The 27274-nt window shown below is 46.3% G+C and overlaps 2 protein-coding genes and 1 long non-coding RNA gene across 6 annotated transcripts in view; 1 reads left to right on the top strand and 2 right to left on the bottom strand.

Moving 5' to 3' along the window:
* Nucleotides 1-27274, bottom strand: part of LOC308569807 — a 109503-nt gene that overhangs the window by 1141 nt on the left and 81088 nt on the right. The gene's annotated exons all lie outside the window — the stretch shown is intronic.
* On the top strand, nucleotides 3950-26992 carry LOC308569530 (uncharacterized protein). 4 transcript variants are annotated; one of them, XM_081163560.1, is made up of 6 exons: nucleotides 3950-4029; nucleotides 9358-9852; nucleotides 19104-19185; nucleotides 19459-19538; nucleotides 21569-21695; nucleotides 21787-26992. In XM_081163560.1, exons 2-6 carry the CDS (start codon nucleotides 9439-9441, stop codon nucleotides 23679-23681), a joined length of 2598 nt encoding a protein of 865 aa, XP_081019686.1. In that variant the 5' UTR covers nucleotides 3950-4029; nucleotides 9358-9438; the 3' UTR covers nucleotides 23682-26992. The 4 variants fall into 4 exon arrangements, with proteins under 4 accessions (XP_081019686.1, XP_081019683.1, XP_081019685.1 ...); XM_081163557.1 differs by lacking the exon at nucleotides 9358-9852 and adding an exon at nucleotides 18395-18903 and having other exon boundaries at nucleotides 3952-4025; XM_081163559.1 differs by having other exon boundaries at nucleotides 3964-4025; nucleotides 9348-9852.
* Nucleotides 12790-27274, bottom strand: part of LOC308569723 (uncharacterized protein) — a gene marked incomplete at its 3' end in the record, with an annotated part of 41939 nt that continues 27454 nt past the window's right edge. The window contains exon 2 of the transcript XR_014000764.1: nucleotides 12790-15258. The remainder of the gene's footprint in view (nucleotides 15259-27274) is intronic.

Consider the following 27274-nt stretch of genomic DNA (forward strand, 5'->3'; position numbering starts at 1 on the left):
CATTGCACTGCTGAAGAGGAGAAGGGAGAGTGGAAGAATGAAAAGTCTTTGAGTGGTACATGGGTGTTCTATCCAAGGGAAACTGACCACTGCACCAGCCGCAGAACTTCCTTAGTGCTCAGGTCCCCAGCTGTCAGGAAGGGAAGGCAGGATCAGCTCCAGGCAGAGGATCGGAGGAGTGTGCTTCAAGGCCGCAGCTAGAAAGCCAGCAGCAGAGGGAGAACATGCATCTTGTCTTGTGTGAAATCAACTCAAGTAAAAGCCTCACTATTTTGGAATCTCAACTCTCATGGATTGTAATGGGGTTACCAATTCTCCTACTCTGGCTCAAGCAACTAAGTTTATGGAGGATTTTTTCCAAGAGCTTTGGACACTTTGGGAAGGACTCTAGCAAATTCATCAGGTAATAGCCAGTCAAGGGTGACCAGACCGGCTTTATAAAAGCGAGACAAACTGCAGGTAATATTAGATTAGTGGTGGATTTGGTAGATCAAAATAAAGATAAAGACCAGTTTGTAATTATATCGCTAGATGCTGAAAAGGCTTTTGACAAAATCCGTAAACAGTGCATGGAAGCAGCTTTACTTAAATTTGAATTTCCTTTGGATATCTTAAAAGGAATTAAAGTAATCTATGAAGCACCTACGTCAAGAGTCAAAGAGAATGGTAATCTCTCTGCCACCTTTCCTCAGGCCTGAGGAACCAAACAAGGATGTCCTATCTCGCCATCGCTTTTTAATATCTGCTTAGAACGCTTGGCTTTCACCATGAGACAACACTGAGATTCACAGAGTAGTTCACAATACATTTGAATATAATCTAGTTTTATTGCTTATTTCAAATGATAGATGCTTTTGGTAAAATATCAGGTTATTCTATTCTATTATTCTGTTAATTGGTCCAATCGGAATTGATGCCAGTAGGCCAAAATCTGATTGCACATTTCTTCAAGGAATATCAATTCCAGATTTGCCAAATCTCTACAATATATAGGCAACTTAATACCAAGAGATAAAAAAATAAGTCACACTTAATATAAATAAAATAATAAAAGAGATTTCTTCATATATTGATATACAGAAGTCATTGAACCTTACACTTTGGAGAAGGTGGAATGCTCTCAAAATGAATATAATTCCCAGATTAATTTATATTTTGAGAGGACTTGCAGTTTCTATATCTCATGTTTTCAAATGATAAACTCCTTGTTTAGGAAATGCCTTTATATTTATCTACTTTATACTTATCTACTTTATACATATCTACTGTCATGTATTAAATACTGGAAACTCATTGTTGGTCTTAATTTTCCGACGTGGGTGACCTTAGAATATGCACATACAGCCCCTTTGGTGGGCTGGAGAATACAGTCATACCTCGGGTTAAATGTGCTTCAGGTTGATCGCTTTTGGGTTTCGCCATTCGCGCATGTGCAGACGGTCAAAATGACGTCATGTGCATGCGCGGAAGTGGCGAATCGCGACCTGCACATGCGCAGACGCAGGTTGCGTTCACTTCTGGATGCGAACGGGGCTCCGGAACGGATCCTGTTCGTATCCAGAGGTACCACTGTACTAGGATCAAAATATTTGAAATCCCAGGTGACTCTAGAAACAACTAAGTCAGTTAGAAAGGTATGGAACATGTTGTCTAATATAAATAAAGTTGATGTATACTCGCATGCCAAACTTGCCCTGTGGGGAAACCCTATATTAAAAATTGCTAAAAAGATGGTACTATGGAAAAAATTAATGGAAACAGGTGTATTGACTCTGGACCAAGTGATAGAAACTAGAAAGCCAGGGAATACTTTTTACACCTACCTACTAACAATAAAGGGATGCGGGTGGCACTGTGGGTTAAACCACTGAGCCTAGGACTTGCCGATCAGAAGGTTGGCGGTTCGAATCCCCGTGACGGGGTGAGCTCCCATTGCTCGGTCCCTGCTCCTGCCAACCTAGCAGTTCGAAAGCACGTCAAAGTGCAAGTAGATAAATAGCAGGAAGGTACAAGTTTCTGTGCGCTGCTCTGGTTCGCCAGAAGTGGCTTAGTCATGCTGGCCACATGACCCAGATGCTGTACGCTGGCTCCCTTGGCCAATAAAGCAAGATGAGTGCCGCAACCCCAGTATCGGCCACGACTGGACCTAATGGTCAGGGGTCCCTTTACCTTTTTAATACAAAATATAGTAGACTAAAGATGTTTACATTAGTATTATGATAATAATATCGTATTTATGGGTTAGGATATACATATAATCCCCCCTTTTTAGAAAACTACAACATACAAGTTGTCTCAGGGGTGGCCTGGAATTACCAATGGATGTGGCTCACTATTCGCTAACCTTAGGCTGTGCCCCTTGAATGCTCCACCTCAACACTTAAAACCTGTGCCTCCTCTAGGACAGTCGTCCCCAAAATGGGCAACACCCCCCTGAAGGGTTTTGTTCCTGGGGGGCACTAAGAGGCAAAGGGGTGGCAGTGTAAACTCCCAGACTTTGAAAAGCTGATACCACTTGATCAGGTTCATTGGTTTTGTCATGAGTTAATTAAACTACGTATATTTAATTGGATTTTGAATAAATGCAGCCGTTGCTGTTTAGAATTTTATTGTTTTTATCTTTCTTCGTGGGTTGTGCAAACGGCTATTCTGAATAATGCTTTTATCTGGCAGGAGGCACTGGGGTGTTGGGGGGGCAGCGGCCCTAAAGTGTTTGGGAACCGCTATCTAGGACCTGAGGGATATGGGTGGCACTGTGGGTTAAACCACAGAGCCTTGGACTTGCTGATCAGAAGAGCAGTGGTTCGAATCCCCACAATGGGGTGAGCTTCTGTTGTTCAGTCCCTGCTCCTGCCAACCTAGCAGTTTGAAAGCACGTCAAAGTGCAAGTAGATAAATAGGTACTGCTCCAGCGGGAAGATAAACGGCGTTTCCGTGCGCTGCTCTGGTTCGCCAGAAGCGGCTTAGTCCTGCTGGCCACATGACCCAGAAGCTGTATGCCGGCTCCCTCGGCCAATAAAGCGAGCTGAGCGCCGCAACCCCAGAGTCGGCCACGACTAGACCTAACGGTCAGGGGTCCCTTTACCTAGGACCTGGGACTTCAGACCCTCAGGACATTTCCCCAGAGTCTCAACCCTCTCAGGCATCTGTAGACCAGTGGATTACAGTGGCAGAGGTGTCTTCCTGGGCGTCCAGGATCAGGCCCCCAGAAGACTGGAAGGAAGGAAGGAAGGGGGTGGGACAGGCACGCTGCCTTAAAGGGGTGGGACTCCCCCGTATACCCCCCCTTCCACCCCCCCACCCTTCAACTCGCCACGCCCGCAGCCTTGCGGGGAAGGGCGACCCGTGAACGGGACTCAGCTGCACGTGGGATCTGGTTCCTTCTTGTCTGGTTTTGGCTACAGCTAAGAAGTCGTCAACAGGCTCATCTCAGCTATCTGCCAATCTCCAATTCCCACCACCCTTCTGAGTAATACCCCTCCCCACCTTCTCACTATATAGAAGGGTCTGGCAACTTCTGTTTCAGTGTATCTGAAGAAGTGTGCATGCACACGAAAGCTCATACCAAGAACTAACTCAGTTGGTCTTTAAGGTGCTACAGGAAGGAATTTTTTTATTTTAGCTAAGAAGGAGGCAAGGATGGGGATGAAAGGAGATGCAGCCGGGGGGGGGGCACCCTTCCCCTGCAAGCTTTTTCTGGCCAAGGGAGAGACCAGCTCAGATCCCCCAAAACACAGCATGGGGGGGAGCAATGCGGGGGGCTCCTGCGCTCCGGCTCTGGAGGACGAAAACGCAGAGAGAGGGGGGTGGGGATGAGTTTGGGGCGCTCGGCTTGCCAAGGGTTAAAAGGAACTGAGCCGAATTCCTACAGAGGAGAGGACAGAAGGGGGGGGGACACCGGTCTTTCAGAACAAGAGCCCCTCCCTCCCAAGTCACTTCCTGCAAAGGGGGGGGGGGCGGGCGGTGGATGTTTTGTGTGTCTCCTTTGCAAGCTTCGCTGCCTGGGTGGCTCCTGCTGCAATCTGGTGAGTCTCCTCTCTCTCTCCTCCCTTTGGGCTGCAGGCGAGGGTGCAGGGGGGGCCGTGTTCAGATCATGCGTGCCCCCCAGGGTCCTGCGCCCCCTCCTTGCTCTGCAAAGCCAGGGGGCGGGTGATTTTGCAGGAGGGCTGCTATTACCTTCCGTTGTAACCATGGATGCTCAGCGCTTTGTGGAGAAAAGAATGGCAAGCAAAGAAACCGCATTTAGGTTTATGCAGCAGTCACTTGTGTTAATAGAGGTTGTGGCCAGACGGAAACATTCAGAAATAAGATATGCGCCAAAAATAAAAGACATTTTTTCATTTTCCTGCGCAAGCGCTGCCTCGGCGGCCCCTTCTGAGATCTGGCGAGTCTCCCCTCTCTTCCCCGTAAGGGCCTTGGGGCCCTTTCATTGGTACATCACAAAAATAGCACAATAGGTTAATGGAAATACGTATCTACAACGTAATCTTCATTATTAGAGGTCAGTCTGACTTCTTGCTTCGTGATTAGGTTTAAGCAAAAGCAGAAAAAGGGCAAACAGGACGGAGCAGAGTTAACAGATCACATTGAGCATCGCACAGCCAAACGCCTAGTCAGGACCCCCTGGGGTAGTGCATAGATTGTTGTTGTTGTTTAGTCCTTTAGTCGTGTCTGCCTCTTCGTGACCCCCTGGACCAGACCCCGCCAGACACTCCTGTCTTCCACTGCCTCCCACAGTTTGGTCAAACTCATGTTGGTAGCTTCAAGAACACTGTCCCACCATCTCGTCCTCCGTCGTCCCCTTCTCCTTGTGCCCTCCATCTTTCCCAACATCAGGGTCTTTTCCAGGGAGGCTTCTCTTCTCATGAGGTGGCCAAAGTGTTGGAGCCTCAGCTTCACGATCTGTCCTTCCAGTGAGCACTCAGGGCTGATTTCCTTCAGAATGGAGAGATTTGGGTTTGTCATTGCTTGTCTTAGTTTGTTATTGCTCGTCTAGGTTTGCCATCGCCTTTCTCCCAAGAAGCAGGCATCTTTTAATTTTGTGACGGCTGTCACCATCTGCAGTGATCATGGAGCCCAAGAAAGTAAAATCTCTCACTGCCTCCTTTTCTTCCCCTTCTATTTGCCAGGAGGTGATGGGACCAGTGGCCATGATCTTTGTTTTTTTGATGTTGAGCTTCAGACCATATTTTGCGCTCTCCTCTTTCACCCTCATTAAAAGGTTCTTTAATTCCTCCTCACTTTCTGCCATCAAGGTTGTGTCATCTGCATATCTGAGGTTGTTGATATTTCTTCTGGCAATCTTAATTCCGGTTTGGGATTCATCCAGCCCAGCCTTTCGCATGATGTATTTTGCATATAAGTTAAATAAGCAGGGAGACAATATACAGCCTTGCCGTACTCCTTTCCCCATTTTGAACCAATCAGTTGTTCCATATCCAGTTCTAACTGTAGCTTCTTGTCCCACATAGAGATTTCTCAGGAGACAGATGAGGTGATCAGGCACTCCCATTTCTTTAAGAACTTGCCATAGTTTGCTGTGGTCAACACAGTCAAAGGCCTTTGCATAGTCAATGAAGCAGATTAAGTGCGTAGATTAAGTGGGGTGAAACAGTCCTTTATCCTTGTTTGTTACCAGTGAAAAAATATAAAGTGTTGGTCCATTGATGGAACGTGAGAGGGGCTTTCCAAGCAAAAATAATGATTTATGTTTCAATTAAAATCAACCCGATCAAGCCAAATGCTCAAAACTCTGCAGAATCCAACTGCCCCTCCGCCTGCCTCTATTTTTGAGGCTCTGTGTGTAATTTGAGGTTTTATTTGTTTGTTTATTTTCCATGCTTGAGGCTGCAGATTATTATTATTTTTGTCTGTTGTTACCAGTGTTCCACTAGTTACCCAGAGCAGCTTACAACCATTTAAAAATATTTTTTAAAGTCAAAACAAATATTAATCAGAGGAATAGGCTGGGTCCTGAAAACACACGGCTCCGTTGTCAGAGGCCATGGGAAAGAGGGGAAGGTGCCTGTGTGGGGAGGGAATCCCCCAATGGGGGATCTGCCCCCCAGGATGCCCGCTCTTGGGCCAACCCCACCCAAATCTCTCAGGGGGGTGAAACTACCAAGAAGAGGACCAGGGTGTTAAATTCGCTTGGCATGCATGTCTATGGCATGCCATAAGAATACATAAGAGTTATTTGAATCATGTAGTTAGGAAGAATTTGTAGGGGACAAACATTAAAAACCTGCTTGAAAGGAAGGCACCACTTTGGCTCTCACCTGCTGAAGCAATATCCATGAAAAGATGGAACATGGGCAACATATAGAGACTTATTGAAATTTACAAAGCAAGAAAGAAGAAACCCGAAGATGTTAGCTGTGCGGTGACAGACTGTTTTCACTGTTATCAACTAAACGGAATTTTTAACGTGGATAAGGAATATGGTTTCATGGCTCCAAAGTTCACAATTTGAAAGGGAACTTAGAGATATTACAGAAAAAATAATAATTTGTAGAATGTATAAATGATTGTTGGAGTGGGAAACAAAGGATGAGATGGTTAAATCCGCTATGATACCCTGGGCGAGAGATGTAGGACATAACATAGAATTGAGTGGGGGCGGGAATGTGGAAAAAGGACTAAGATGATATATAGGTGGTACCTAGCACCAAGTAATCTAGCAAAAATGTATAGATCAGAATCAGGTCCCTGTTGGAAGCATTGAGAAATGGAAGATACATTTTATCATATGTGGTGGACATGTAAATCAGCCAAAGATTTATGGGAGATAATATATAATTAAATGAAATAAATGTTTAAAAAGACCTTTATTAAAAGTCTAGAACCATTTTATTAAGAATACTAGGAACAGATGTTTCCACAGATCAAAAGAATCTGTTTCTCTACATACAGTAAGTATGGCAGCCCGAATGCCATATGCTCCAAAATAGAAAGAGGAAACAATACTAACCAGAGGAGGAATAGCAGATGAAATTGATGGAATATGTAGATTAACAAATAGAATAAGGGAACAGGAAGATGGAGTTTTTAAAGAAGAGTGGGAATTTTGTGTAGAATATCTGAGGAATCACTGCAAACAGGTCAAAATGTCAGCAGAGTGAGAGTAAATTCAGCAGTTTAAAATATATGAAGATACAGTGGTACCTCCATTTAAGAACAGCCTTGTTTACAAACTATTCGGTATACGAACTCCGCAAAACCAGAGGTAGTTTTCCGGTTTGCGAACTTTACCTCGGTCTAAGAACGGAAGCTGAACGGTGGAAGGGCACAGGTGGTGGGAGGCCTCATTAGAGAAAGTGCACCTTGGTTTAAGAATGGTTTTGGTTTAAGAACGGACTTCCGGAACGAATTAAGTTCACTAACCGAGGTACCACTGTATAGTGAAGGGGGGGGGGATAAAATATAAGGAGCAATCAGAACATGCAGTTGTAATGGATATTTAAACAGAACTATGGAAGAGGGGAAGGGAAGTCAGTGATTATTATTGTATGGTTATATGGATTGGAATGTGTAAACATTGTAATTGAATATGTATACAATTTTTTATTTTTATTTTTAGGAAAAGAGCCTACCAAGAGGTTCTTTTGGCCAACCTTCACACCCAGGAGGGTCTGTAGGAAAGGAGGTGCCTCTTCAGATATTTGGGGCCAAAGTGAAGCACTCATATGAGCACCTTGCGCTGGGCTCGGAAATGAATGGCAGCCAGTTCAGCTTTTTAAAACAGAAATTAAATGTGCTCTCAAGGGTTGTAATGAGAGGGATTCCATGAGCAGGTGTATGTCAACTACGTTGCTTCACTGACAGCAAATGAAAGCAGGCACAGAGAGAGAACAGATAAGGCTGGAATTCAGAGGGGAGGGAGAAGAAGCAGGGAGCAGCAGTCCCTTGATCTCTGGACACAGAGGAAAAACGAAAGAGAGAGCCAGAGGGACAGAAGGCAACTTGCCAGTTCTGATAGTGATTCAGACTTTGAGGAAGTAAGGAGGGTGGAATTGCCCCAAACTCGCAGGCTGGTCAGGATTGTACAAAAACGCGGGAAAGAGGGAAAGAAACGGCGGGGGCTTCCTTGTTGGGGAAGGAAGAGGAGGGGCCCAGTCCGGGCAACTCCATCCTCCAGCGAGGACTGAAATTGCTGAGCTCCAACTGGGGCTTGTGATGGACTAATAAATATGAAGTAAATGGCCAATGTCATGGTGTGTGTGTGAGAGAGAGAGAGAGGGAGAGGGAGAGGAGAGAGAGAGAGAGAGAGAGAGAGAGAGAGAGAGAGAGAGAGAGAGACAGCAAGCCTGACAGGGTAGACCCATGGAGGCCACCTTGAGCTCCTTGGAGAAAATATGGGATAGAAATGCCATTTATAAAGAAAGGGGACCCAGCCAATAATCTGGCCACCACATTTTGCGCCCGTTTTCTTCAAGGGCAGTTCCACATAGAGGACATTGCAATAGCCCCATGTCATCTTGAGCATGGAATACCCTGGCCACGTCATCTCTGTCCCAAGGGGACTGTGGCTGGCAAAGTAGCCGGAGCTGGAAATGGTCCCTTACAATCCCAGTAGGAATGTGAGCCCTTCTTGACTCACGTTTTAGGGCTCTCCTTTGGCCCCCCAGGGGGTGGCTAGATAGGTAAGACAAAGGGATCCCACCCCAGTAGTCTGCCTTGAGAACTTTGCAGATTCCAGGTGCTAGGAAATGAGACGGAAGCAGGAAGGAAATGGGCCCTGAAGTGGGGATGGGACAGAGAGCAACGCTTGAGGACCCCAGGGATGGTTGGTATCCGTCTTGTCTCAGGAGACAATGGGAGAGCGTGCCTTTGGGGGCGAGATCAAACTGCGCCAGCTGTGGCTCCAGAGGCTATAGCCTAATGTCAAAATTACACTCGTAGAAATGACTCACTTGTCAGTCACAGTTCTGACTTCATTCTTTGACTGAAAACACTGAAAGGCAGGAGCAACCAGGCAGATTCATTCAACAGAAATTCCCTATGTTTCCTCACATTTTGCATGGTACGTTCCCTTCTAGAAGGCCTAGATCTGACACCCCCAAATTTGGCCCTCCAGATGTTTTGGGACTACAATTCCCACCATCCCTGACCACTGGTCCTGCTAGCTAGGGATGATGGGTGTTGTAGTCCCAAAACATCTGGAGGGGATGTCTGGCCTAGATGCTGGCTTGTCCTTTTCCGTTTTGGAAAAAGAAAGTTCAGAGTCTGGGCTATGTTTCAGTCCAGCCCTGGTTCCCAGCAAGATTCACCCACACTTTCTCAGGAAACCTTTTTATTCTCTTGACCGTGTATCTGTTTCATAGCAGAACAATATATTTGCTTTGTAGGATTTGCTAGCAGCTCTCATAAGGACAGACAGAACTGGGCAGAAGAACAAGGGCTTTCTTCTGATCTCTTGGAGGCTTCCTGAGAGCACAGATGGATGAGCAAGACTCAGCTGGCCCAGAAGCAGGAAGAGGCCATGCCATCCAAACTGGGAGCAGTGGGGGATTCTGGGAAAGCTCCATGCAGAATATCCTGGGTGAGGAGGACACTCTCAGCTCAGATATGCAGAGAAAAAAGTTAAGGCAAATTAGCTCCCAGGAGGCAAAAGGACCTCGAGAGGTTTGCAACCGACTCTACCACCTTGACTGTCAGTGGCTAAAGCCAGAAAGTCACACGAAAGCTCAGATGCTGGACCTGGTGATCTTGGAGCAGTTCCTGGCTGTCCTTCCAGCGGAGATGGAGAGCTGGGTGAGAGAATGTGGAGCGGAGACCAGTTCCCAGGCGGTGGCCCTGGCCGAAGGTTTCCTCCTGAGTCAGGCAGAGGAGAGGAAGCAGGCAGAGCAGCAGGTGAGAGAAACTGTCCACTGGATATTTCCAGGGGTCACTTAACAGGAGGGAGAGTATCCCAGAATTCTCTCTTAATCCCCCAATATTTTTTGGAAAGCCTCCAAGGAATGATATCTGATATCCCTAAAGCTTTTGCCTCTCCCGTTCCTTTTCTTATCTTTCTCTCCATTCTCTGTTTTCAATCCCTGTTGTTCTTTCAGGAAACGATTATTTTTGCAGAAATGGGCCTGGATTCCTGTGAGGCAGAGAAGACTCCATTGGTCATGAGAGAGAGGCCACTGAGTAAGGAGGAAGGAATTTTTTTCTCCATTCGGTCACATTCTGTGGATTTGGAAACTAATCCGTTGTGGGTTATTTTCATCTTTTGGGGAGGACACCTGGGTCCCAGATCTCAAATGAGGGACATGTATTTTTAAATATAACTGTCAAAATTCATTCAGTAGGTGAGACTTTTTCTAAGGCCCATCTGTAGTTAGAGGTGCACTACTTCACCTCGAAGAAAAGCATGTGCTAATGGCCTGCCACTTCCCTTTGTCTCTCACAGGTGACAGAATGATGCTGCCAAGACCTCTTCTTCCATCTTTGCATGGAGGCAGAGGAGAAACATCAGCTCTGGAACCAGATCAGGTAGGGAGAAGGAGCAGTGCAGGCAAAGAGGCTATGAGGTGGGGCAGCCAGGCAGAAAACAACAGAGCAATGTGTAGTAGATAATCTCTATGTTGTCTAAGAAGAGGACCTTTCCCTTTTTATTTTAGGGTCCGGTGTACTTTGAAGATGTAGCTGTTCATTTCACAGACGAGGAGTGGGCGTTGCTGGATCCTGACCAGAAAGCTCTGCATAAGGAAGTCATGGAGGAGAATCGTGAGATCATGGACTCTCTCAGTAAGACTGCCTTTTGGATTACAATATCTCTTTTGAAATTCAGTATGGATCTCTATGTGATGAACCTCAAGTGTTTTAATGGAGCTAAACAACAACAGCCACAGCATCTGGGGTTCTGACAGCCTCACAGTGAACCGTGACTGGAGAGTTAGCTACTGTTTTGCCTGTGAATATTCTTCCTCCAGTTTTGCTTTTAAAAATCATGATCTGGCTGGTCTGAACTGCTTAGGTTTTGAAATTCAGGCTTTAGAGACGTTCGGGAAGTTGAAGTAGCTTCTGTTAGTTTTTGATTCACCAAAAAGATGACTGATGTTGGAATCATAGAATCCTAGTCATTGGGGCAAGGCCTGCTGAGCAGTGTTGCTGTGATCATGAAGCCTGACACTTCTGAGCAGCCTGTTTCTTCTCATAAAGAGTTAACTTCACTTACTCGGTGTGATTTATTGCTGCCCCACTCCTGACACTCAGGTTCCCATAAATATGTTCATTAATGCCTGTCAACAAAAGCCGTGAAGCTTGTAGTAAGACCTTACATTTAATTCCCTTCAGTTCTTCCTCTGTCCCAAGGATTAATTAGCATTGTTCAATAATTGAGGGCTGCCTTTCTAACTAAAGCTGTGATCTGTTTCTCTCTTTGTTACAGATGGTGATGTTTCGGAAATGAAAAACAAGGCAGACCATGACAAAGTCTACACAACGGAGAAGCGATATACATATTTGGAGTGTATAGAGAGCTTAAGTCAGAGCTCCCATTCCACTCCCCTCCAAAGAAATCTCTTTAGGAAGAAATCCTATCAGTGCTTGGAATGTGGGAAGAGCTTCAGTCGGAAGGATAGTCTCACTCTTCATCTAAGAATTCATACGCAGGAGAAACCATATCAGTGCTTGGAATGTGGAAGGAGCTTCAGTCAGAGCACAGGTCTCAGGTCCCATCAAAGAATTCATACTGGAGAGAAACCATATCAGTGTTTGGAATGTGGAAAGAGGTTCAGTCAGAGGGTCCATCTCACATCCCATCAAACAACTCATACGGCAGAAAAGGCATTTCAGTGTTTGGAATGTGGAAAGAGCTTCACCCGGAAGGAAAATCTGACTTTCCATCAAAGAATTCATACAGGGGAAAAACCGTATAAGTGCTTGGAATGTGGAAGGAGCTTCAGTTGGAAGACTAGTCTGACTTTACATCAAAGGACTCATACAGGGGAGAAACCATATCAGTGCTTAGAATGTGGAAAGAGCTTCACTCAGAAGGAAATTCTTACTTCTCATCAAAGAACTCATAAAGGGGAGAAACCATATCAGTGCTTGGAATGTGGAAAAAGCTTCAGTCGGAAATCTTATCTCAGTTCCCATCAAATAACTCACAGTGAGGAGAAACCATATAAGTGCTTAGAATGTGGAAAGAGCTTCACTCAGGGTGTCAACCTTAAAGCGCATCAAATAATTCATACAGGGGAGACGCCATTTCAGTGTTTGGAATGTGGGAAGAGCTTCACCAAGAAATTAAATCTCACTTTCCATCAAAGAATTCATACAGGGGAGAAGCCATTTTCGTGCTTGGAATGTGGGAAGAGATTCAGTCAGAGAGCAGGTCTCTTGTCCCATCAAAGAATCCATACAGGTGAGAAGCCATTTCAGTGCTTGGAATGTGGAAAGAGCTTCAGTCACAGTGCTAGCCTTAAGAACCATCAAAGAGTTCATACAGGAGAGAAGCCATTTCAGTGCATAGAATGTGGAAAGAGCTTCACCATTAAATTATCTCTCACTTCCCATAAAAAAATTCATACAGGGGAGAAGCCATTTCAGTGCTTGGAATGTGGAAAGAGCTTCAGTTGGAACTCACATCTCAATTCCCATAAAAGAACTCATAGCAAGGAGAAACCTTATTCGTGCATGGAATGTGGTAAGAGCTTTACCCAGAAGGGAAGTCTCACTTCCCATGAAAGAACTCATACAGGGGAGAAACCGTATCAGTGCTTTGAATGTAAAAAATGGTTCAGTCATAGCGCCAAGCTCTTAGTCCATCAAAGAATTCACATAGGGGACAAATGATACCAGTTCTCAGAATGTGGAAGAAGCTTCAGTCAGAGTGCCGTTCTTTAGGTGCATCAAAGAATATATACAGTGATTTAAAAAAGAATGTGGGGAAAGCTTCACCCATAAAGTAACTCTCACTTCCCATCAAAGAATTCACACATTGGACAAAGCATATCAGTTCTCAAAATGTGAGAAGAGTTTCACCAAGAAGGAAAGTCTCACTTCCCATCGAAGAATTCATAAAGGGGAGAAACCGTATCAGTGCTTTGAATGTGGAAAAAGGTTCAGTCATAGTGCCCCCCTCGCAGTCCACCAAATGATTCTTAAAGGGAGAAACCATATCAGAGCTTTGAATGTGCAAGGAGCTTCAGTCAGAGAAATGTCAATATTACCTGCACAGTGGGAACGTATTTTAGAATCTATTGGACTCCACATAGAGGTCTGTATAAAAAGGATTTGCTAAGGTTGCATTATGCTGGAGAAGTGGTAAGGACAATGTCTCCCTGAAACATTGGTTTATAGTCTCTTGGGCATTCAGAAGGCTGGTGGTTCAAATCCACTTGACAGCGATGAGCACTTTTGCTCTGTCCCAGCTTCTGCCAACCTAGCTGTTTGAAAGCATACTGGTACCACATAAAGCGGTACCACTGCGGTGGGAAGGTAAAGGGCGTTTCTGTGTGCTCTGGCTTCCGTCATGGTGTTCCGTTGCTCCAGAAGCGGTTCAGTTATTCTGGCCACGTGACCAGGAAAAGCTGACTGCAGACAAAAGCCAGCTCCCTCAGCCTGAAGCGAGATGAGTGCCACACCCCATAGTTGTCTTTGACTGGACCTAACTGTCCAGGGGTCCTTTACCTACCTTTACCTTTTTATATACTTACAGTACTAGGTTTTGGGAGAAAATGCTGGTTTGTATAATTATGGCCGATCAGAAGAAACTAAAATTTTCAGCAGAGAATATTTTTGTGAACTAGATACCTACTATATGCAAGTTAACAGGACAACGAAAATGGTGGCTAAGTGACTGCTATTGATGAACTGGAAGAACAAAGACATGATCTCCTTTAATCAGCGGATTGAGAGCACTTGCAATTTATGGACAGACTGCTTACAGACGTAGACTCTGCTTGTAAATATGACAATATTTGGAACAAATTAACACAAAATGTTGTAGGCTAAAGATGTTTACATTAGTATTATGATAATAATATCATATTTATGGGTTAGGATATACATATAAGCCCCCCCCTTTTAAAAAACAACAACATAGAAAGTTGTTTCAGGGGTGGCCTGGAATTACCAATGGATGTGGCTCACGATTCGCTAACCTTAGGCTCCGCCCCTTGAATGCTCCACCTCAACACTTAAAACCTGTGCCTCCTCTAGGATAGTCATCCCCAAAATGGGCGACACCCCCTGAAGGGTTTTGTTCCTGGGGGGCACTAAGAGGCAAAGGGTGGCAGTGTACACAACTCCCAGACTTTGAAAAGCTGATACCACTTGATCAAGTTCATTGGTTTTGTCATGAATTAATTAAACTATGTAGAGTGGTACATTGGGTTACATATGCTTCAGGTTACATACGCTTCAGGTTACAGACTCCGCTAACCCAGAAATAGTGTTTCAGGTTAAGAACTTTGCTTCAGGATGAGAACAGAAATCGTGCTCTGGCGGCGCGGAAGCAGCAGGAGGCCCCATTAGTTGAAGTGGTGCTTCAGGTTAAGAACGGACCTCCGGAATGAATTAAGTACTTAACCCGAGGTACCACTGTATATTTGATTGGATTTTGAATAAATGTGCAACCGTTGCTGTTTAGAATTTTATTGTGCTTTTATCTTTCTTAGTGGATTGTGCAAACAGCTATTCTGAATGATGCTTTTATGTGGTAAGAGGCACTAGGGGTGTTGGGAGGGGGCTGCGGCCCAAAAATGTTTGGGAACCGCAATCTAGGACCTGGGACTTCAGACCCTCAGGACATCTCCCCAGGGTCTGAACCCTCTGAGGCATCTGTAGACCAGTGGATTACAGTGGCAGAGGTGTCTTCGTGGGCTTCAAAGAAGGAGGTGCAGAGACTCGGGCTTCACCTGGGACGGGCCACAACTCGGAGGAAACCGCTTCCCCTCCCAGCTCCCCAATCTGATCTCCCTAACTTTAAGGCTGCATGGAGCCCCAACAGCACACCCCCCCGCTAGATCCCCATTTTTGTACAGTGCCCTCTCTTTTTAACTATCCCGTAAAGTAGCTCACTCCCAGAAAAGACTAGATTCCCCTCTTTTTTGCAGCCCTTACTCTGCTTCCTTTGCCAAATTCCCCCCTCTGCCCCTCCTATCATCCTTTACAGTCTCCCCGGTCCAGAGGCAAGGGCCACGATGTCTTCCCAGCCGATGGAGGGCGGGGGGGGGGGGATCAGGCAGCAGGAAAAGGCTTCTCCGCTTGCATCCTTCCTTTCTGCTCAGCCCCCCCCCCCCAGACTCACGCGCACATCCCCACCTGACAAAGAAGAAGAAGAACAAGAGTTTGGATTTGATATCCCGCCTTTCACTCCCTTTCCGGAGTCTCAAAGCGGCTGACATTCTCCTTTCCCTTCCTCCCCCACAAAAAACAATCTAAGCATCGCAGCCAGGATCAGGCCCCCAGGAGACTGGAAGGAAGGAAGGGGGTGGGACAGGGACGCTGCCTTGAAGGGCGAGCCGTGAACGGGACTCAGCTGCACGTGGGATCTGGTTCATTCGTGTCTGGTTTTGGCTACAGCCAAGCAGGAGGCAAGGATGGGGGTGAAAGGAGATGCAGCCGGGGGGGGGCACGCTTCCCCTGCAAGCTTATCCTGCTCTTTCTGGCCAAGGGAGAGACCAGCTCAGATCCCCCAAAACACAGCATCTCTGGGGGGGGGGGGGCAGCAATGCGCGGGGCTCCTCCTGCGCTCCGGCTGTGGAGGAAGAAAACGCAGCGAGAGAGGAGTGGGGATGAGCTGGGGGCGCTCGGCCTGCGAAGGGTTAAAAGGAACTGAGCCGAATTCCTAGAGAGGAGAGGACAGAAGGGGGGCGGGTCTTCCAGAACCAAAGTCCCTCCCTCCGAGTCACTTCCTGCAAGGGGGGGCGGGCGGTGGCTGTTTGGTGTGTCTCCTTTGCAAGCTTCGCTGCCTGGGGGGCTCCTGCTGCAATCGGGTGAGTCTCCCCTCTCCTCCCTTTGGGCTGCAGGCGAGGATGCAGGGGGGCCGTGTTCAGATCTTGCGTGCCCCCCAGGGTCCTGCACCCCCTCCTTGCTCTCTGCAAATCCAGGAGGTGGGTGGTTTTGCAGGAGGGCTGCAAGCCTGTTCTTCCTTTACAGCAAACTGGCGGCTAACAGATTGAGGTTGAATCCTGACAAGACAGAAGTACTGTTTTTGGGGGACAGGGAGCGGGCTGGTGTGGGGGATTCCCTGGTCCTGGATGGGGCAACTGTGCCCCTGAAGGACCAGGTGCGCAGCCTGGGAGTCATTTTGGACTCACAGCTGTCCATGGAGGCGCAGGTCAAGTCTGTGTCCAGGGCAGCTGTTTACCAGCTCCATCTGGTACGCAGGATGAGACCCTATCTGCCTGCGGACTGTCTCGCCAGAGTGGTGAATGCTCTAGTTATCTCCCGCTTGGACTACTGCAATGCGCTCTACGTGGGGCTACCTTTGAAGGTGACCCGGAAACTACAACTAATCCAGAATGCGGCAGCTAGACTGGGGACTGGGAGTGGCCGCCGAGACCACATAACACCAGTTCTGAGAGATCTGCATTAGCCCCCAATACGTTTCTGAGCACAATTCCAAGTGTTGGTGCTGACCTTTAAAGCCCTAAACGGCCTCGGTCCTGTATACCTGAAGGAGCGTCTCCACCCCCATCATTCTACCGGGACACTGAGGTCCAGCTCTGAGGGCCTTCTGGTGGTTCCCTCACTGCAAGAAGTCAAGTTACAGGGAACCAGGCAGAGGGCCTTCTCGGTGGTGGCGCCCGCCCTGTGGAACGCCCTTCCAGCAGATGTCAAAGAGAACAACTACTACCAGACTTTTAGAAGACATCTGAAGGCAGCCCTCTTTAGGGAAGCTTTTAATGTTTGATGTATTGCAGTATTTTAATATTTTGTTGGAAGCCGCCAAGAGTGGCTGTGGAAACCCAGCCAGATAGGCGGGGTACAAATAGATGATGATGATGATGATTATAGCAAAGGCTGCTCACCGCTTTGTGGGGAAACAGTGGCTTTCATCCCCCCAGACTTGAGTTTGCTGCACTAGCCGAGGAGTCTCCTGGGGGTCCAGAGCCCAGTCTAGTCCTGTGGAGTTTCAGTCCGTCAGGCTGGAGGATGCGGACTAAGTACTGGGATCAGTCTGAGCCACTCTGGGAGGATGAGAAAGAGCAGGGGGGGGGGCTGGCTGGGCCAGGGAGGGGGCAGGGCCTCCCTGCCGGAGTGGGGGCTCCCTTCCTGCTTGGAGGAGGCGGGGTAAATCCGGAATGTGTCCTTTTATTGAAAATGCATCTCTGGGTTATTTGTTTAATGTTTAATGCTGTATTGTGTTTTTAATATTTGGTTGGGAGCCTCCCAGAGGGGCTGGGGAAACCCAGCCAGATGGGTGGGGGGTAAATAATAAATTCCTATTATTATATTATACTCCTGTGAGAACTTTGAATTGGACCTGGAAATGAAGGGACCACCAATGCAGCTGTTTTAAAACAGGAATTAAATGTGTTCTCAGGGCTTGTAATGGGAGGGATTCAATGAGGAGGGGGAGACCCATGGATGCTCCTTGGAGAAAAGGGAGGAAATAAATGCCCTTGATAAAGAAAGGGAGCCCAGCCACCAATCTGGAGCAGATTCTGAACCATCCTCAAGAGCAGTTCCACTTAGAGGGCATTGTGATGATCCTATCTTATCCACAGCAGGGATTACCCTGTCAGCTCTGCTCCAAGGGGACAGTGGTGGGCAAGCTGGCCAGAGCTGGAAAGGGGCACTTACCCAAAAAAAATATTTACAATCATAGGAGGAATGTGAGCACTTCTCACTTGTTTATAGTGCTATCCTTTGGCCCTCAGACCTAAGAAAAAGGGATTCCACCCCAGCAGTTTGTCTTGAGAACTTTGCACATTCCAAGTGACTAGAAAATGGGACAGAAGCAGGAAGGAAATGGTCACTGAACTGTGGGAGGGAGAGAGAGCAGCTCTTGAGGACCCCAGGGTTGGTGGGTTGGTTGGTTGGCATCCATATGTCTCAGGAGACAATGGGAGAGTGTGCCTTTGGGGGTGAGGTCAAACTGTGGGAAGGTTGCAGCGGCTGCAGAGGCCCTAGCCTAGTGTCAAAATTACACTTGTACAAATGACTCACTTGTCAATCACAGTTCTGACTTCTTTCATTGACTGAAAACACTGAAAGGCAGGAGCAACTAGGCTGATTCATTTGACAGACCTTCCCAATGTTTCCTGCACATTTTGCATAGTAACGTCTAGTAGGGCTGGACGCGGCTTCTCCTTTTCCTTTTTTGAAAAAGAAAGTTCAGAGTCTGGGCTGTGTTGCAGTCCAGCCCTGGTTCCTAATAAGATTCCGGGAATCTTTTTCTTTTCCTGGCTGTGTATCAATTTCATAACAGAACAATGTATTTGCTTTGTAGGATTTGCAAAGCCCTCTACTTAGGACAGACAGAACTTGGTAGTAGGACCAAGACCTTTCTTCCGATCTCTTGGGGGATTCCACAGAGCCCAGATGGATGAGCCAGAATCCGCTGGCCCTGAAGCAGGAAGAGGCCATGCCATCCAAACTGGGAGCAGCGGTGGAATCTGGGAAAACTGTCTGCTGAAGATCCTGGGTGAGGAGAACACCTTCAGCTCAGATGCGCAGAGAAAAAAGTTCAGGCAGTTCAGCTACCAGGAGGCCAAAGGACCCCGAGAGGTTTGCAGCCGACTCCACCACCTTGACTGTCAGTGGCTGAAGCCAGAAAGGCACACAAAAGCTGAGATGCTGGACCTGGTGATCTTGGAGCAGTTCCTGGCTGTCCTTCCGCCAGAGATGGAGAGCTGGGTGAGAGAATGTGGAGCGGAGACCAGTTCCCAGGCGGTGGCCCTGGCCGAAGGTTTCCTCCTGAGTCAGGCAGAGGAGAGGAAGCAGGCAGAGAGAAAGCAGGTGAGAGAGACTTGCCTCTAGATATTCCCAAGGGGCTCCGAAAAGGAGGGAGAGTATCCCAAAATTCTCTCTTAATCCCCCAACCTTTTTTGGAAAGCCTCCAAGGAATGAGATCAGGTACCCCTAAAGCTTTTGCCTCTCCCAGTCCTTTTCTAATGTTTCTCTCCATTCTCTGCTTCCAATCCCTTTTGCCCTTTCAGGGAAAGATTATCTTTGCAGAAACGGGCCTGGATTCCTCTGAGGCAGAGAAGACTCCATTGGAGACCAAAGAGAGACCACTGGGTAAGGAGGAAGGAGGGTTTTTTCCCATTTGGTCACACATTCTGTAGATTTTGCCACTAATCTGTGGGTCCCCCCCCCAACATTTTGGGGAGGACACTAGGGGCCAAGAGCCCAAAGTGGGGACATGTATTTTTACCTAGCTAAGATACAAATGTCAAAATGCACTCAGAAGGTGAGACTTTTTTACAGGCCCACCTGTAGTTAGAGATGCACTGCTTCACCTCTAAGAGGACCATGTGAAAATGGCCTGCCACTGACCTTTGTCTCTCACAGGTGACAGAATGATGCTGGCAAGAGATGCTTATCCATCTTTGCATGAAGGCAGAGAAGCAGCAGCTATGGAACCAGATCAGGTAGGGAGAATGAAGGATTGTGGCGAAAGAGTCCCTAATGAATCTCTCTCCTCCTTCTCTTGATTGTAAAGGCCATTGCAGGAGCCTTATGTTCTGAGAATGGTGAACAATCACCTCACGTTGACTAGCCTCCTGAATGTTGCTAATACAGTGGTACCTCTGGTTACGTACTTAATTCGTTCTGGAGGTCCGTTCTTAACCTGAAACTGTTCTTTACCTGAAGCACCACTTTAGCTAATGGGGCCTCCTGCTGCCGCTGCACTGCTGGAGCACGATTTCTGTTCTTATCCTGAAGCAAAGTTCTTAACCTGAAACACTATTTCTGGGTTAGCGGAGTCTTTAACCTGAAGCGTATGTAATACGAGGTACCACTATTATTTATCAGTAGTTGCAGTTTTATTTACAGATTTAACATTTAATGCTGAAATAGGCTTCTAAGCAGTTGACAAATCATAAAAACAGTGGCCAGAATTCACCTTTCCCCTCATTCCCCTCCCCGTGACCCGCAGTACCCCCTGAAGTTGACTTTAATGCATTGTGAAGGTTCCCCCCACCTCCAGAACAGTAGATGGGGAAAGCAAAGAGAGGATCCTTCCATCTGGGAAACTGGAATCGATGAGCAGAGAGAATTACCGTATTTTTCGCTCTATAACACACACCTGACCATAACACGCACGTAGTTTTTAGAGGAGGAAAACAAGAAAAAAAATTCTGAAAGAAATAGTGGATGTATCATTTTTGTGCTTCATGCTGTGGCCACAGACATGTGATTTGATGGTGTGTTTGGGGTAGCCCAATGCAAAAATCCTGAGAATCCATGTGGATCTGTGCTTTGTAACCACGGTTTTGCACCATTGCAGCCCCAGGCAACAGCGGGTGCGTGATTTTTTTGGTGCAGGCTGTAGCCATGGACATGCTATGTGATCTGATGGTGAATTTGGGGTGACCAAATGCAAAGATCCTGAGGATCCATGTGGATCCATGCTTGTAACCACGTTTTTGCACCATTGCAGCCCCAGGCAACAGTGGGTGCATGGTTTTTTTGGTGCAGGCTGTAGCCATGAACATGCTATGTGATCTGATGGTGAATTTGGAGTGACCCAATGCAAAGATCCTGAGGATCCACGTGGATCCGTGCTTTGTAGCCACGTTTTAAGTGGGGAGGGAAGGAAAAACAGAAGGGACAAGGAGTATGAGAGGGGTGTGCGGAGAAGCAGCTGGCTAACAATGCAGGAGAGGGGCTTAACGGGAGGGAGGAAAGGAAGGCAAAAGTTCCCCCCTCCCAAGCCAGCCTTCCCCCCCCCTCTCCAACCTGCATGTTTTCCGGCTGCCTGCGAGTCCCTAGAATGCTGGACGCAGCACTGGAGCACGGAGAGGAGGAGGTGGTGGCTGTCGGCTGCGCTCCTAGCCGACGGAACCTGAGCCGGGTGGGCTGGAGCCTGCGCGCAGTGTGACTAGGAAGGAATTAGAAGGAAGGACGCGATCCTTTCCTTTTCCCTCTGCTTGCCAGGAGGGCAGGGGATTTCCCTGCTCTTTGTTGCGTTTGAGCAAACACAGCAACCGAAAACAGAAGTGGGTGGGCAGTAAGACCCTGAGGCAGAATGCAGGAAAGCAGCAGCTTCGCTTCTGCAGCCTTCCCTCCTCCGCACGATCTGATTTTTGCCTGATTTTTGCCCCTGCACTCGGGCCAGTCGGCTCCAGGGACCACACATTCGCTCAATAACACGCACAGACATTTCCCCTTACTTTGTAGGAGAAAAAATGTGCGCGTTATAGAGACAAAAATACGGTATTTGAAGATCACCATGTGGCACTCCATTCATTCCCCCAAAAGCTTAATACCAGTCATTAAAATACACACAAAAAAACAGTTTTGTTAAAACATTAAAATATGCATCCATAATAAAAATGTACAGCAAAACAATTACATTAAAACAAAACAGCAATGAACAGGCAGAAAACAACAGAGCAATGTGTAGTAGATAATCTGTACGTTGTCTAAGAAGGGGACCTTTCCCTTTTTATTTTAGGGTCTGGTGTGCTTTGAAGATGTAGCTGTTCATTTCACAGATGAGGAATGGGAGTTGCTGGATCCTGACCAAAGAGCTCTGTATAAGGAAGTAATGGAGGAGAATCGTGGGATCATGGATTCTCTTGGTAAGGCTGCTTTTTGGATTACAATATCTCTTTTGGAATTCTTTTTGAAATTCAGTCCCTGAGGCTGTGATCCGTTTCTTTTTTGTTGCAGATGGTGATGAATCAGAAAGGAAGAATGAGGGAGACCAAATCTACACAATGGAGAAGCGGTATCAATATTTGGAGCGTATAGAAAGCTTCAGAAGAATTCATACAGGGGAGAAACCATATCAGTGCTTGGAATGTGGAAAGAGCTTCATTCGGAAATCGAATCTCCGTTCCCATAAAAGAACTCACAGCGTGGAGAAACCCTATAAGTGCTTGGAATGTGGAAAGAGCTTCGCCTGGAAGGTCAATCGAACAGCCCATGAAAGAATTCATACAGGGGAGAAACCATATCAGTGCTTGGAATGTGGAAAGAGCTTCATCCAGAAGATAAGTTTCACAGACCATCAAAGAATTCATACAGGGGAGAAACCATATCAGTGCTTGGAATGTGGAAAGAGCTTCAGTCGGAAGGATAATCTCAATCATCATCAAAGAATTCATACAGGGGAGAAACCATACCAGTGCTTGGAATGTGGAAAGAGCTTCATTCGGAAATCCTATCTCCGTTTCCATAAAAGAACTCACAGCGTGGAGAAACCCTATCAGTGCTTGGAATGTGGAAAGAGCTTCATTCGGAAGGATAATCTCACTCTTCATCAAAGAATTCATACAGGGGAGAAACCATATCAGTGCTTGGAATGTGGAAAGAGCTTCATCCAGAAGATAAGTCTCACAGTCCATCAAAGAACTCACAGCGTGGAGAAACCCTATAAGTGCTTGGAATGTGGAAAGAGCTTCAGTCAGAAGCATAATTTCACTCTTCATCAAAGAATTCATAGTGGAGAGAAACCATATCAGTGTTTGGAATGTGGAAGGAGATTCACCCGGGAGGACAATCTGACTTCCCATCAAAGAATTCATACAGGGGAGAAATTATATCAGTGCTTGGAATGTGGAAAGAGGTTCAGTCAAAGCACCCATCTCAAAACCCATCAAAGAATTCATACAGGGGAGAAACCATATCAGTGTTTGGAATGTGGAAAGAGCTTCATCCAGAAAAGTAGTCTCACAGGCCATAAAATAATTCATACTGGAGAGAAACCATATCAGTGTTTGGAATGTGGAAAGAGCTTCATCCACAAAGGAAGTCTCACATCCCATCAAAAAACTCATACAGGGGAGAAACCATATCAGTGCTTGGAATGTGGAAAAAGCTTCATTCGGAAGGAAATTCTCACTTCCCATCAAAGAATTCATACAGGGGAAAAACCGTATCAGTGCTTGGAATGTGGAAAAAGCTTCAGTCAGAAGAGCAGTCTCACTTCACATGAAAGAAGTCACAGCGAGAAGAAAGCATATCAGTGCATGGAATGTGGGAAGAGCTTTAGCCGGAAGGATTGTCTGACTTCACATCAAAAAATTCATACAGGGGAGAAGCCCTTTGAGTGCTTGGAATGTGGGAAGAGCTTCATTCAAAGAGCAGGTCTCGTGTCCCATCAAAGAATCCATACAGGGGAGAAGCCCTTTGAGTGCTTGGAATGTGGGAAGAGCTTCACTCATAGAGCAGGTCTCATGCACCATCAAAGAATCCATACAGGGGAGAAGCTGTTTGAGTGCTTGGAATGTGGGAAGAGCTTCACTCGTCAAGCATCTCTTATGCGGCATCAAAGAATCCATACAGGGGAGAAGCCCTTTGAGTGCTTGGAATGTGGGAAGAGATTCAGTGAGAGAATTGTTCTCATGCGGCATCAAAGAATCCATACAGGGGAGAAGCCCTTTGAGTGCTTGGAATGTGGGAAGAGATTCGGTCAGAGAATTGTTCTCATGCGGCATCAAAGAATCCATACAGGGGAGAAGCCCTTTGAGTGCTTGGAATGTGGGAAGAGATTCGGTCAGAGAAGTGGTCTCATGCGGCATCAAAGAATCCATACAGGGGAGAAGCCATTTCAGTGCTTGTAATGTAGAAAGAGCTTCAGTCGGTACTCCCATCTCAGTTCGCATCAAAGAACTCACAGCAAGGACAAACCATATCAGTGCATGGAATGTGGAAAGATCTTTGCTTGGAAGGAAAGTCTCACTCCCCATCAAAGAATTCATACAGGGGAGAAACCGTATGAGTGCTTTGAATGTAAAAAAAGGTTCAGTCAGAGCGCCCAGCTCTCAGTCCATCAAAGAATTCACACAGGGGACAAATGATACCAGTGCTCAGAATGTGGAAAGAGCTTCATTCGAAGCGCCCATCTCACTTCCCAGCAAATAATTCATACAGCGGACCAGTCTTCCAGAACTGGAAGACTGGGGAAATATCATCAAAGGAACTGAAGGAGGTGAGGACAGGTGACCCTGTAGCCTTATGAGGCTTTGCCCTTGGGTGGGGAAAAATATTGCGCCCGGAAAAGGGAAAATGGGAGTCAACAGACACTGAAGGAATAGTTTTGGAGAAAAAGCTTTATTTCTACCATCCATAAACTGGTAGAAGGAGCAAGTGTGATAGTTCACAAAACAAGCATGAGTTCACAGCCATTTGCACAGAGTATATATTTCCCTTCCAGTTCTCTCCCCTTTCTCCTCATCCTCTTTTCTTGGGAGTTGGGGATCCTTAGCCTGTGCAAGGGGGGGGAAGGACCTGTGTCCATCTGGGCAGGGGGAAAGGACTAGTGCCCTCACCCTCGCCTGCTCCCAGATTTGGCAACCCTTGTGCAGCAACGGGTGCAATTGGTGCGTAGGTTGGAGGGGGCCAAATTACTCCTTCCTCCTTTTCTCCTGGGACTGACAAGACTGGTGGGGTTTTTTAACTTGTACTTGCTGCCATACTGAGTACAGTTTGGCTTGGGTAGTCACAGTTCTACTTTTCCTAAGCCATGGGGGACGGTCAGGCAACTTCACATAAGTGTTTGGAGTCTATTTTTCACCAGGTTTTAAATCCTCAATCATCTACTTTTGTGGCGTCTTTCCAATTTGTTCAGGAAACATCACAGGGGGGTCGTGGGAGTTGTTTTTACTGCTTTTTCTTCATGACCCTGGGACCCTGGAACACTTGGACACTGGGACACTCAGAATGTGGAAAGAGCTTCATTCGAAGCGCCCATCTCACTTCCCAGCAAATAATTCATACAGCGGACCAGTCTTCCAGAACTGGAAGAGTGGGGAATTATCATCCAAGGAACTGAAGGAGGTGAGGACAGGTGACCCCACCAAGGCCCGAAGTCACCCCCCCTCAATAATCACCCCAGGCCTCAAAACTGTCCAAAATTCCTTTTGTCTTCTAAAAAAAATCCAAAACAGCTTTTCTCTGCTTTTCTCACAAGATGCATAGGAAAAATGTTATTCTTTTATCGGTACGAGAAGACTTCAAAAAGTTAATGAATAGGCTCTGTCATTGCCAAGAATACTCAAGCCTGAGAACTGACTTTTATCTCATTCAGCTGCAGCATCTTTGGACATGCTGAACCGCTTTCATTCCCCATTCCTGGGAAGGGTGCCAAGAGTCCAAAATAGTCTCGAGACAGGAACTTTCTGTTCATGCTAAGGAGACACATGGGGCAGAAACTTTTCAGAAGGAGGAGAAAGGGGAGGGAACTTGTTGCAGCCTAGAATAGGATCAGCTATTTTGGCCGCCGCTGCTGCTGCTGCATTGCACTGCTGAAGAGAAGAAGTGAGAGTGGAAGAATGAAAAGTCTTTGAGTGGTACATGGGTGTTCTATCCAAGGGAAACTGACCACCGCACCAGCCGGAGAACTTCCTTAGTGCTCAGGTCCCCAGCTGTCAGGAAGGGAAGGCAGGATCAGCTCCGGGGAGAGGATCGGAGGAGTGTGCTTCAAGGCCACAGCTAGAAAGCCAGCAGCAGAGGGAGAACATGCATGTTGTCTTGTGTGAAAACAACTCAAGTAAAAGCCTCACTATTTTGGAATCTTAACTCTCATGGATAGTAATGGGGTTACCAATTCTCCTACTCGGGCTCAAGCAACTAAGTTTATGGAGGATTTTTTCCAAGAGCTTTGGACACTTTTGGAAGGACTCTAGCAAATTCATCAGGTAATAGCCAGTCAAGGGTGACCAGACCGGCATTATAAAAGTGAGACAAACTGCAGATAATATTAGATTAGTGGTGGATTTGGTAGATCAAAATAAAGATAAAGACCAGTTTGTAATTATATCGCTAGATGCTGAAAAGGCTTTTGACAAAATCCGTAAACAGTACATGGAAGTAGCTTTACTTAAATTTGAATTTCCTTTGGATATTTTAAAAGGGATTAAAGTAATCTATGAAGCACCTATGTCAAGAGTCAAAGAGAATGGTAATCTCTCTGCCACCTTTCCTCAGGCCTGAGGAACCAAACAAGGATGTCCTATCTCGCCATTGCTTTTTAATATCTGCTTAGAACGCTTGGCTTTCACCATGAGACAACACTGAGTTTCACAGAGTAGTTCACCATACATTTGAATATAAACTAGTTTTATTGCTTATTTCAAATGATAGATGCTTTTGGTACAATATCAGGTTATTCTATTCTATTATTCTGTTAATTGGTCCAATCGGAATTGATGCCAGTAGGCCAAAATCTGATTGCACATTCCTTCAAGGAATATCAATTCCAGATTTGTTCCAAATCTCTACATTATCTAGGCAGCTTAATACCAAGAGATAAAAAAAATAAGTCAAACTTAATATAAATAAAATAATAAAAGAGATTTCTTCATATACAGTGGTGCCTCGCAAGACGAAATTAATTCGTTCCGCGAGTTTTGTCATCTTGTGATTTTTTCCGTATTGCGAAGTACGGTGTCGGGAAAGTTTTGGAAAAGCTTCAAAAATCACCAAAGTCTTTTAAAACCTCAAAAAAGGCTACCACACCGCGTTCTATGAGTTGCTCCTCGAAGTCAAGTTGCAACTGTATTAACGGTGTTAAGAAAAAGGAAACAAACTTGCAAGACATTTCCGTCTTGCGAAGCAAGCCCATAGGGAAAATCGTCTTGCGAAGCAGCTCAAAAAACAAAAAACCCTTTTGTCTAGCGAGTTTTTTGTCTTGCGAGGCATTCGTCTTGCGAGGTACCACTGTATTGATATACAGAAGTCATTGAGCCTTACCCTTTGGAGAAGGCGGAATGTTCTCAAAATGAATATAATTCCCAGATTAATTTATATTTTGAGAGGACTTGCAGTTTCTATATCTCATGTTTTCAAATGATAAACTCCCTGTTTAGGAAATGCCTTTATATTTATCTACATTATACATATCTACTGTTATGTATTAAATACTGGAAACTCATTGTTGGTCTTAATTTTCCGATGTGGGTGACCTTAGAATATGCACATACAGCCCCTTTGGTGGGCTGGAGAATACAGTCATACCTCGGGTTAAATGTGCTTCAGGTTGAGCGCTTTTGGGTTGCGCTCCGCAGCAACCCGGAAGTAACGGAACTTCCAGGTTTTGCCGTTCGCGCATGTGCAGACGGTCAAAATGACGTCACGTGCATGCGCGGAAGTGGCGAGTCACGACCTGCGCATGTGCAGGTTGCGTTCGCTTCTGGATGTGAACGGGGCTCTGGAA

The sequence above is a fragment of the Podarcis bocagei genome (assembly GCF_964188305.1).
Source record: "Podarcis bocagei genome assembly, chromosome: 12".
Lineage (NCBI taxonomy): Eukaryota > Metazoa > Chordata > Lepidosauria > Squamata > Lacertidae > Podarcis > Podarcis bocagei.

Coding starts and splice junctions, on each gene's coding strand:
- LOC308569530 (XM_081163557.1), top strand. CDS start 18,487: ATGGATGAGCCAGAATCCGCTGGCCCTGAAGCAGGAAGAGGCCATGCC. Junction 18,904..19,103: donor AGCAGGCAGAGAGAAAGCAG/GTGAGAGAGACT, acceptor TTGCCCTTTCAG/GGAAAGATTATCTTTGCAGA. Junction 21,696..21,786: donor TGGGATCATGGATTCTCTTG/GTAAGGCTGCTT, acceptor TTTTTGTTGCAG/ATGGTGATGAATCAGAAAGG.